This window comes from Chelon labrosus, assembly GCF_963514085.1.
Source record: "Chelon labrosus genome assembly, chromosome: 22".
Classification (NCBI taxonomy): Eukaryota; Metazoa; Chordata; class Actinopteri; order Mugiliformes; family Mugilidae; genus Chelon; species Chelon labrosus.
Window position 1 is genome coordinate 10,193,700 of NC_140355.1, and position 11,554 is coordinate 10,205,253.

General features: G+C 40.8%; 1 protein-coding gene across 1 annotated transcript in view; it reads left to right on the forward strand.

The window, feature by feature from the left end:
• Positions 1-8,195, forward strand: part of bcr (BCR activator of RhoGEF and GTPase) — an 89,645-nt gene extending 81,450 nt beyond the window's left edge. The window contains exons 17-23 of the mRNA XM_084572483.1: positions 578-637; positions 972-1,081; positions 2,572-2,711; positions 3,029-3,163; positions 3,356-3,461; positions 4,204-4,366; positions 4,454-8,195. Coding sequence (XP_084428609.1) covers positions 578-637; positions 972-1,081; positions 2,572-2,711; positions 3,029-3,163; positions 3,356-3,461; positions 4,204-4,366; positions 4,454-4,543 — 804 coding nt within the window. The 3' untranslated portion in view covers positions 4,544-8,195. The remainder of the gene's footprint in view (positions 1-577; positions 638-971; positions 1,082-2,571; positions 2,712-3,028; positions 3,164-3,355; positions 3,462-4,203; positions 4,367-4,453) is intronic.
• Positions 8,196-11,554: the final 3,359 nt, after the last annotated feature.

Consider the following 11,554-nt stretch of genomic DNA (forward strand, 5'->3'; position numbering starts at 1 on the left):
ATGCTTCTAAAGCTATGGCTGGCGTAGCTCCAAAGGATAATTAATGAATAAGGAAAGAAGAAGATACGAAGTTATGCAACACATCTCTGCCTTTGGATTTTTCACTTTTTTTTAATTAATGGATAAATGTAAGGCATTGTTGCGGAAATGTCACATTGGTGGAACTCCTAACAAACCGGCTGAACCAGCTATGCTACATTTCAAGAAAGTGGAAAACAACACATTTTAATCTGTAACATTGTGTTGTGTTTTATAAGCATGTCATATTTAATATAAAAAGTAGCTTGTTGTAGCTGTCAAATAAATGTGGCAGGCTAAAAAAGAATGTTTCCCTCTGAAATGTGGTGAGAGGAAAGTGGAAACTAGCAGAAAACGGAAATACCGAAGTACTGCTTGAGCAAAAGTACTTAGTGGCGTTCCACCACCGCTAATGGGAGACAGTTTGACTATTGAAAAACAATTGGTCTCTTACCATTTGAATGTGACCCTATCCCCTATTAGATGTGCATCGTGGTGTGGATGTAATGAAACATCACAGGTGCTATGTTAATTCTCTGTTTGTGTTGCCTCCACTCAGCTTGACCCTCAGACTCTCCAAGGCAAAGACTGGCAGAGAACAGTTATTCCCATGAACGGAGTAAGTGCGTCACATTAATGATCCTTTTCTGTGTTACTTACCTGTACTTCCTAACTTCACTCTTTTGTAAGATCTGATAATTATGTAAAATGTCTCTGTTAGCTTCAGTTCAGCTGTACATTTAAATTATAGTGGCACACAGCACTGAATGGTAGTCTAAACAATTTCTCCAGGATGTGGTTCAGCAGTTAATTTCTCTGTGAAGTCTACATCTGGTTTAAACATGGCAGGATTTCCTCAAAATCACGGGAAAGCTATCGCAGATGGATGGACTGTTTATTGGCGTCTTACTCTGTAAACCTGTTTTAACGTTATGCCCTTTTTCCTGTGTTAGATCGAGGTTAAACTTTCCATGAAGTTTACCAGCAGAGAGTTCAGCCTGAAGAGGATGCCCTCGCGGAAACCCATGGGTGTGTTCGGGGTCAAGATCTCCACAGTGACCAAGTGAGTTGTATTAAAATTGGGAAACAAACAGAGTTAATAATCATACTGTAAATAACACACAATCACCTGGCCACCTGTAATTTGAAACCCAGAGCGGTTCGTCTTGTTTTTGTTTGCATTCTCTAATCCTCTGGCATTCCTCAGGGCTTGGTTCTGGGCCTCTTCTTCTTTTGTGCTTGCATTTATCTTTATTTTCTTTCCTAATGTCCCACACAATTGTGGTTGTGGTTTAACATTTTTGCTTTCTTTATTTCAATTTAATTAACACAACCATTAAAACACTCTATGTTTACCTAGCATCTCCAACTGGATGAATGATCTGGTAACGGGGGCTTTTTATAACACTTTCTCCAAATCCATCAACAATTCTCCTTTACAGCCTTCTTACAGTGTCTCAGTCTTACACTAAACTTTAGCAGGCTTTTACTAGCATTAGGTAACACAATTATGATTCAGCATAAGCCATATTGGTGGATGTATGTGAAGTTGAGGTTTGGCACGACAGTGCTTTGAACCAAATGCTCAAAACACCGCTAATCAGCGTTTGTGAAAGACTTGACAGCGAACGAGCAGAAGTACAACAGAATGCCTACCATGTTCACCTCATTACTATGTCAGCATGGCACCATTTGCTAATTAGCGCTAAATGCAAAGCACAGCTGAGGCTGATGGGAATACCATTAGTGTCCGTAGCAAATTACATTGGAATGCAGCCATCACTTGCCAATATGTTTAACTATAAAACAGATATGGCAACCTCATGGTGGCATTAAAATAAAGAAATAAACATAATCTGAGAACCTATACAGAATTTGTGTCAATGGTCATAAGATACAGGATATGTGGACTTTGACCTGCAAGTTGCGTAAGAATATAGGTCAGATGAATCATGCACTGGACACTATGTACATTTTTAACAAATTTACCAAATAAACAGATAAAACATATAATATTTGTTGAGATATTTCAGTCTGGATTAAAGTAGTGGGCCAAATAATAGATCAAATTGGTCATCCCTAGAATGACGTCATTAGCATAGTTAAAATAATCATGTGAGTTTTTTGATTTCCATTTATTCCCCTTGCTATGATCATTACCGTGAATATTTTTCCTTTCTTTGCTCAAAATAGGTAAAATAAATAGAGGGACATGGTCGGGATTGATAAGAGCTTGCAGATGCCTCAGTGTTTACGGCTGTTGTTGGTGACGAGTGACGTTAATGAGGAGTAAAGATAACACGAGTCGTTAACTACATTTACCAGCAAAAATCAATTGGCCTTGCAGATAAAACATTTCGACAGAAACACAAAGGCCCAGAGGCTTTAGTAGTCCTTGCTGTAATCAAAACAATGCAAACACACAACAATTATGCCTTTTCTTTTTGTGTTTATGTCACAATAAACTTAACATTTAGAACCTATTTTACTCGCCATTTACTGCTTTACGTACATTTGTGGTCATAAATGTGCTGTTTTTTTGTTTCCAACCAGACGAGAGCGCTCCAAGGTGCCCTACATTGTCCGGCAGTGCCTGGAGGAGATTGAAAGAAGAGGCATGGAGGAGGTGGGCATCTACAGAGTATCAGGAGTTGCCACCGACATTCAGGCCCTGAAGACTGCCTTTGACACCAGTGAGTGCAGCCTTCTTACACATGTAGTATATCCTTTGCACAAGTTATACGAGATCGACCTTTGAATCTTTTTGTGGTGTTGTCAGTAAACATCTCTAGTGAGACCCGAGATACTTCTTATTGTTCTAATACGTTCTAATCTTTCTATCTGTGTTGATCGTTACCGTAAGGTTTGTGAGATGATGAGGCATTTCCCTGATGTGACGTCATTAGCCAGACTAATTCATTTTAACTAACCGCTGCCTGTCCAAAGGTGTTTTCCCGTCTTTGTTTTCTCATCTCGAACCTCACGTGGCCCTTGCCTCTGTGTCCCGCAGATAACAGAGATGTGTCGGTGATGATGAGCGAGATGGACGTCAATGCCATTGCCGGGACCTTGAAGCTATACTTCAGAGAGCTGCCAGAGCCACTCTTCACTGATGAGCTCTATCCTAATTTTGCAGGCGGCATCAGTAAGACGCTGAAGTTTTTGATGTTATACTCACATGACGTCGCTTAGAAATGATCGAGACGTCGATTAAGCACGCTGTTAGAGTTGAAGTGGATCATAGCAGTTGTAACTTCTACGTGTCTTCTAAAAGTCAAACGAATATGGGGATCAGTTTCTTATAAGTAATGGTATCTTTTCCTTTGCTTCTGTGCAGCCCTGTCTGATAGTGTTGCCAAAGAGAGCTGTATGTTGAACTTGCTGCTGTCGCTGCCAGAACCCAACCTGGTTACATTCCTTTTCCTATTGGATCACTTAAAGAGGTACGGGCGACAACATTTCACACACATACATGCACGCACAAACTCAGTCACAGGCACATACATTGAGACTCCAGATAGATTTTAATTTAATTTAATTTCCTTTCAAAATGTCCTCAAAGTGCTGTAATGTAGTGTTCAGCTTTCAGCCTTAACAACAATTAGGTTTGCCAATCCTGTTTTTATCACGGCTGCGAGGTGTCGTTCGGTTGCAACAGCTAAATGTCTTCTCGTTACCATGGTGACGTTGAAGAGGTTAAAACATTATGTGAGCTCTGACAATGCAGACGTGTCTGTTTAAAATCACTGTGCGAGTGTGTCATGAATAGGGTTGAAGATGTACTTTTTATATTGAATTTATTTTTAGATGCACAACTTTGGGCTGTTTGCGATTTATTCCATATATACTCCAAATCCAATATTCCGAAAATAGAAAAGATGAATAGATAAATAGATAGATAGCTCATTTCATTGATAGCAGGCACAAATGAATGTTTTAAATTTTAAGACAACAACAACCCACTGTGCTGCAACCTGCATTTATCCCAAATTGTAAATGCAAATGAAGCCAGACATGATTCACCTGAATGAGACTGAATCCTACCTAAGGTGGACAAAACCACTCCTTTCTATCCCGGAAAACTTTTGCTGCACCAATTAGTGTCTCTTATGATCACACATCAAGATTACACGTTATTATCACTAGTCTATGCCACTAATAGCACTTCTGTCTTCCTATCCCAAGGGTGGCAGAGAAGGAGTGTGTCAACAAGATGTCTCTCCACAACCTGGCAACAGTGTTCGGGCCGACTCTGCTCAGGCCCTCCGAGAAGGACAGCAAGATCCCTTCTAACCCCACACAGCCCATCAGCATGGGGGACAGCTGGTCCCTGGAAGTTATGGCACAAGTGAGACGCTCAAATCCTACTCTATTTCTTCCCCTGAGTTTATCTAACTTATTCACAAATTGCTCTTTGTTTCTTTTTTTCTTCCAGGTCCAGGTGCTGCTGTATTTCCTGCAGCTGGAGACGATTCCTACCCCAGACAGTAAACGACAGAGCATCCTCTTCTCCACCGAAGTATAGAGCTGACTCTGACTCTGTCTGACCAGGAAGGTTTGACAAAGAGACAGACGTTGGCTCAAAGTGAGCCTTTTTGTAGTATGTTTTTTGAACTGAGTGACTGCATTCGGTTCGGCTCTTGCAGCCGGGAAGAATTGTCTCTGGCGATGCCTGCCGTGCTTGAACACAAGAGGGTGCCACTGGGCCTCCGAAGCTCAGAGGATGTGAGGTCCTTGCCATCTGTATCTCATCACCACATAGTTAGTGTGATTCCTTGTACCTCCAGTTATTCTGTGGGATCACCTGCCATCTGCATTTCTGGCTTTTTTGTTGGTCTCAGTCCTGAACATTTACAGCAGTGGTTCATAAATCAAGAAGTGCGAATGATCCAAATCAGATCATCTTGGTTTACAGAACTGGTTTGCCAACGAATCAGAATCTCCATGTACCTTTGCGTTTGGGCATTGTTCTCTATTCGTGTTTATTTTGGACAATCATTAGGTCCTGGCTCTTGCAAAATATGCTTCTCCATCTCAGACGTTGCTTCACATCCTGTTAAGGTGTCTTACATAATCCCAGTGCATTTTTTCAGACCAGAGGAGACATTTGTTCCACTTGTTGGAGTTGAAAGTCATCGTCTGGAGCTGCCACGGTACTGGCACAGACGGCACGGGAACCCAGCACCTGTACGTTAAAGTGTTTACAACGTAAACAGAAATCGATGGGAGTCAAACGCTACGGCTTGAAAAAGAGTATAAAATAACCCAGTGATTAGTAATAATCATTTTTTCTGAATATAAAAGCAAATTTCCTCTGTTTGTGTTTGTGTCTCAAGGTAGGAAGCAATATATTTTCTAACATAGGAATTGTCTTTGTTCATATCTTTGCTGACGACATGTCCTTCTTACTGTAACATAGGACGTCTTGCCAAATTAATATGTTTTTTGTTTGTAGGAAAAAGGAAACTGTTGTATTTACAGATACAATACCTGTACATAATCTTAAAAGTTGTATTTTTCTTCTTTGGTTAACAGTATAATCATTGTTGCTGTTATTTATTTCGGGGCCCGGTGGAGAAATCAGTTTGTTTTTCTATGTGAACTTATTTTCTGTTTATAAGAAAGTGGTAGGTCTTAGCCTTGACTCCAAGTCTTGCAGTTAAATAAGCAAGATTTAGCCTTGTTCTAATAGAAACTACTCAGCTGTTCTGTCCAGCTTATCGATTATTCATTTAGATATTATTATCAAGGTAACACACACATTGTAGTTACATACTGTATGCTGCTGTGGAAAAGGCACAAGCTCTTTAACTGCTGCTCAGCAGAGCGTCTCACATCCAGGAGACCGTCGCCTGTCTAGTGTAGACATTATGCAATGTCATGATACGGCACACATACACACACACATGCACATATGACATCGTCTCTTTTTGTAATCTGTGGCTGCAGAAGTGCACTCATGCAATGTTAGAACTACTGTATTATCAAGTGACCTGACTCCGCATTTATGTCCACTGAAGAGCATATCCGTTGAATGAAGGAATATTAGTTTGTTTCGTTTATTTTTTTTTCTCCTACTAATTCACTGTCCGCAACTCATTGGCCAAGTTAGAGAAGAGCTCGTAAGATATTTAGTTGATTCCGATTACCATTTTTGTCATTGGTTTAACATGCAGGCATGTTTTATTGATTTGTTTTGTTTTGTTTTTTCCCCATCCTGTTACTGCTGTCTTCTTCACAAATGTGTCATCAGAAAGTTGAGATGTTGGAGGATCCTGTTTACATTACTACAGCAAGCCAGTTTAAGATATCACTGGTTCCTCTTTTATTTTGCAGGCACAAAACTGAAACCAATGGATCAGCCGAATTGATCTGACAAGGCCAACGTGCGTAGACGTGATAGTCTCGATATGCATACATGAGTGATCGAAATGAATAACAAAAGTTGTTTTTAGCCTTTCATACGGTCCTCAAGGATGATATCAACCCTCCAAATGTTAAATTTACCCCCACTTTACCCTTTAAAGGCAGTTTTGTGGCCTGTAGTCAACTTAGTCTGCAGATAAGAGATAAAACTCCCTTAATACTGTCAAGATTCCTAAAGTATTCACATGCTTTTGCTTTACTGCCACCGTGTCCTTCCGCTAATCTTTACCCGCTGTAGCATTCTCTCATCGTCGGTATTTTATGATGTGAGAGAGAGAATGAATCCACCATTCATTCGTTTACTCCTTAAGTCACGTGTCACCTTTATAACAAGTCCCGATTGCCTGCACTACTCAACCCTATCGTGCCTCGACACTTATGCTTTTGTTCAGCGCCTGCGGTAGTACTCTTGAACGCCAGTGAAAACACTGACAAGAGGAAACGTCCATTCTCCCGTTGCCTTTGCTGAGGTCAGCCACTCATCTTTCATCTCTTACAGACTAAGACAGGACCTTAACCTTAAAGCATGGTCTTAGCCCATACTGTACATGTTTGTTCTACTTGCCACCTTTATGTGTGCTGTGAATGAAGCTTTGTTAAAGTCTTATTTGGGGCTTTGGAGTTTCTTGCCCGTGTCCTTGTTTAGCTCTTAAAGTTTCATCTCCTGTAATGCCTTCTTTTTTATTATTTATTTATGCTTCTTTTCCCCCAGTTTGGTATAAGACGGTCTGCTGGATCTATTTATTTATGTTAGAATGCCACTTAAAGCTAAATTCATCTTGGAAATGGTCTTTGGGGAAACTCTTTCTATCAGCTTTTGTATATCGAACATCTTGTTAAAGTTCCAACTGTTTGTCCCTGTTTATGTCCCAGAATGGAAACCACTGTGTAGGACTGCTTTTAACCCTCGACTCCTGCGTCGTCAGCTCATCTTGAGTTATCCGTGTTGTACAACAGACTGGCCACTGTGATTGTTTAGCTATCTGAATTAGATAACTGAATAGCAGGTGCAGGATCATGTCGATTTAAAAGGTAGATTCCGCGACTTTACGTGATTCAAACTTCTCCTACTTTTCCGTAGAGTTGTATAGTATGTATTATACTAAAGAATACATAATTTGGCTCCCCTTTTATTTATTGTGGCGTCCACTGTATCATTGAAGATTGAGCTGGTACACCACCTCTCGTCTCTTCTGAGCTGTCACTGTGTGGTAGAAGAGAAAAGGAGTCTTATATTACTCTAAATCTGCATTGTTTTGGTCTGTTGATTGTCACTGTAAATGCATGTATCGTCCATAATACAGTACCCTCCATAACCTCCCAGCCAAAGAGGGTTTCATTTTTTTGTGGAGTAGCCTGAAGATATGGTACATATTGTTCTATATGAAAGTAACAGATCTCTTGCATTTATTGTACATGACCCTGGTATTTATCTACGTTCCCATACTATAGTTAACTCAATCAAATGACCCTCCGATATCATGCTACCATTAAATTAGGCTACTTTAACCTTAATTTAGCATATAACAATGTACAGCTGAGGGTGAGACTTTCTGAACCAACCACAAACACTTTCTCTTTTTAGTCCTGAAAATTTGGACCCTTGTTCCTGTTAAATATTCAGTGCTCTGCCTGTAGAACTGTAAAAAGGAATACTGTACTTCTGAGGGCAAACATGTTTGGAAGGCATTTGCAGCCTATGTTTGTACAAAAAAAAAATGTTAAATAAAATCTCCTGTATCTACATAGAATGATGTTCTCTTTTGTCACCTTTTCAGGTATTCACAAGTCAGCGTGCTTCCAATTACTCACGTCAACAACGTCATTAGTAGAAGTACAATTCACTTATTTAGTCATAAAAATTTGAGTTAAAGTCTGAGATACACTGAGAAGGAGGCCTTATCTTCAATCTGGCTCAGGCAAAAATATATACGAACAGAACAGAAAAGATTCGCCACTGAGTCATGCATGAATAAATTGTTACCAAAATACAATGCTTTGTCACAAATTGTCGCAAATTACAGCATGGATGATTATCTTTCAGCTGGCAACAAGCTATTTAACCCCAAGTGATGCGATGAGTAGCTTCTTATTTCTTAAACAATCATGTCGAAAGACACATCCTGTGGTTGTTGAAAAGATGTTAGTCTGTGTGAGAAAGGTCAAATGATTGGCATGCATCAAGCAGAGAAAACATCTAAGGAGATTGTAGAAACTACTAAAACTGGGTTAAGAACTGTCCAACGCATTATTAAAAGCTGTAAGGATAGTGGGGAACCATAATACTTGAGAAAAAAAATCCTGATAGATCGTGATTGGCGATCACTTAAACATTTAGTGAAATCAAATCGAAGAAAAACAACAGTAGAACTCAGGACTATGTTTAATAGTGAAAGTAAGAGCATTTCTACAATGTGAAGAGAACTCAAGGGATTGGGACTGAACAGCTGTGTAGCCTTAAGAAAACCATTAATCAGTGAGGCTAACTGGAAAAAAAGGGCTTCAATTTGCTAGGGAGCATAAAGACTGGACTCTGGAGCAATGGAAAAAGGTCATGTGGTCTGATGAGTCCACATTTACTCTGTTCCAGACTGATGGGGGCATCAGGGTAAGAAGAGAGGCAGATGAAGTGTTGCACCCATCATGCCTAGTGTACAAGCCTGTGGGGGTAGTGCTGTGATCTGGGGTTGCTGCAGTTGGTCAGGTCTGGGTGCAGCAACATCATGTGCCCAAAGAATGAGGTCAGCTGACTACCTGAATATACTGAATGACCACGTTATTCTTCCCTGATGACACGGGCATATTCCAAGATGACACCAAGGTGGCACAGGTATATTCCAAGATGACAGTGACAATGCCAGGATTCATTGGGCTCACATTGTGAAAGAGTGGTTCAGGGAGCATGAGACATTTTCACACATGGATTGGCCACCACAGAGTGGTTAGGATGTGCTGGAGAAGGCTTTGCACAGTGGTCAGACTCTCCCATCATCAATACAAGGATGGATGGAAATAAATCTTGTGACATTGCAGAAGCTAATCGAAACAATGCCACAGTGAACGTGTGCTGTAATCAAAGCTAAAGGCGAAATATTAGAGTGTGACCATTTTTTTTGGTGGTGTTCATGATCTATCTGCTTCACGTTCCCACAACCTTGTGTGCTTCAAAAGTATTTGTAGGGTCAAAACTCCAGCAACACTTGAAGTATATGGAACATTGCCTTCATCGGTGTGATCCAAAAAAAAAAAGTTTCTCCAATAAACAGCTTAAAAAGTATTTCAACTTATTTGATGGTAGAAATATTTCAAGTTTACTGGTAAATAAATTATCTCATTTAGAAGTGATGAAGCACAATGTCACTGAGAAACAGCACGACCTATGCTGATATCCGTTGTAGCTTCACTTGACTCTGTTTCCTTTACTCACAGGAAACTTAAGATACTTGTTGAAAATGATCTAACTGTTTGAGCTCCGAGCTGAAGTTCACACAGGTAAAGGACAATAGAGTCTTATTTCGGAGTGTGTGTGAGTCTCTGGGAGATCCTGCTCTGCAGTCAACCCAGCACACCTGAAGCCTATCCTATCCATGAAGCTCTGCAGTACATCGACCCTGGTCTCTCAGTAGCCAGTTCATTGCGTCTACCAGTGTCATGACTTGCTGACTCGGCCATCTCTGATTTGGATTTTGAGTCCATGCTTGACTTTTTGTAAGCCTCTCTCTGTGTTCCAAGATCATCACCTGTCACCTCAGCTGGCAGATCTCCACCCCAGGTCAGCGCCACTCCACTTACCCCAGGCCTCCCAGCCTTCCACTTTCAGCCTGCTTCCCTTCAGCTTGCCTTCACCTTGCTTGCCTGCCACAACCAACCATCACTCTCATCCTCATCTAAACCTGCCAGTAATAAATATCACTTTTCACCACAAACCTATGAATTTGTGTTTGGTATCTTGGTCTCTTTTGCATTGCCTCGTGACAAATGCATTGTTTATTAATGATAAAGTCCAGACCTAATATATCAGATTCCGCAAATATCATAAAGTATATGCAAACAGTGGCACCAGGCTGATGTATTTTACATAACACATAAGCGTAGAGGACAGTATGGTGCAATGCCATACAAAACATCTGCATGCAGCTCCTTTCTGTATATACACAGTTTACAATCCTATTTGACTGCATGGTCTACAAACAGACTAATTTACAATGTGTTTACTGTGAGGAGTAGGATACGCATGAAGAGAAACAGAACAGACGTCGTAATAGCTTTTTATGATGTGAAATGCAGATATGCTTTCAAATAACAATAGTACTGCACTTAACCGCCCTTCCTGGTAGTCATAATGTTCAGTGAAAGAACGTTTCCGACTAAATTATACACCGATCAACCACAACATTAAAACCATTGACAGGAGAAGTAAATAACATAGACCACCTTGTGACAATACAATGTTCTGCTGGAAACTCTGGGACCTGGCATTTGTGTGGATGTCACTTAGACATGTACCACCCAGCTAGACCAGACCAGACACCCCCACCCCATAGCAACGACACTCCTTGATGGCAGCAGCCATCCCCAGCAGGATGCAGACTGACACAGACACACACACAAAAACGGTTTAGGAACAACTCAAAAAAACATGAAAAACAGCACAAGGTGTTGACCTGGCCTCCAAATTCACTAGATCCCAAACTGATCAAATATCTGTGGGATGCACTGGAACAAGCCTGATCCACAGAGGCCGCTCCCCTCAACCCATAGGACCCAAAGCCCCCCACCTTCAGAAGGCCCGTGTCCATTCTCTGATGAGTCTGAACTGGAGGAAGTACAAGGGAGACCTACACAATATTAGGAAGGTGGTCATAATGTCATGCCTGATCGGTGTATGGTCATTTTGGAGGATGTAGACTGTGGTACTACTAACCTGGAGTGATTCAAACACAGAAGGGTTTCCATTATTTAGCCTAGCCTACTGACTAAAATGGGTTTTCCAAAATAATAGGAACATGCGCCAGTAAAAGACAACACAAATCAACAGTCCCACAAACCACAGGTAGATATATACGGGTAGATCACTTTGACTTGGTCATTGTAAAAGTAGCTCGCAAGC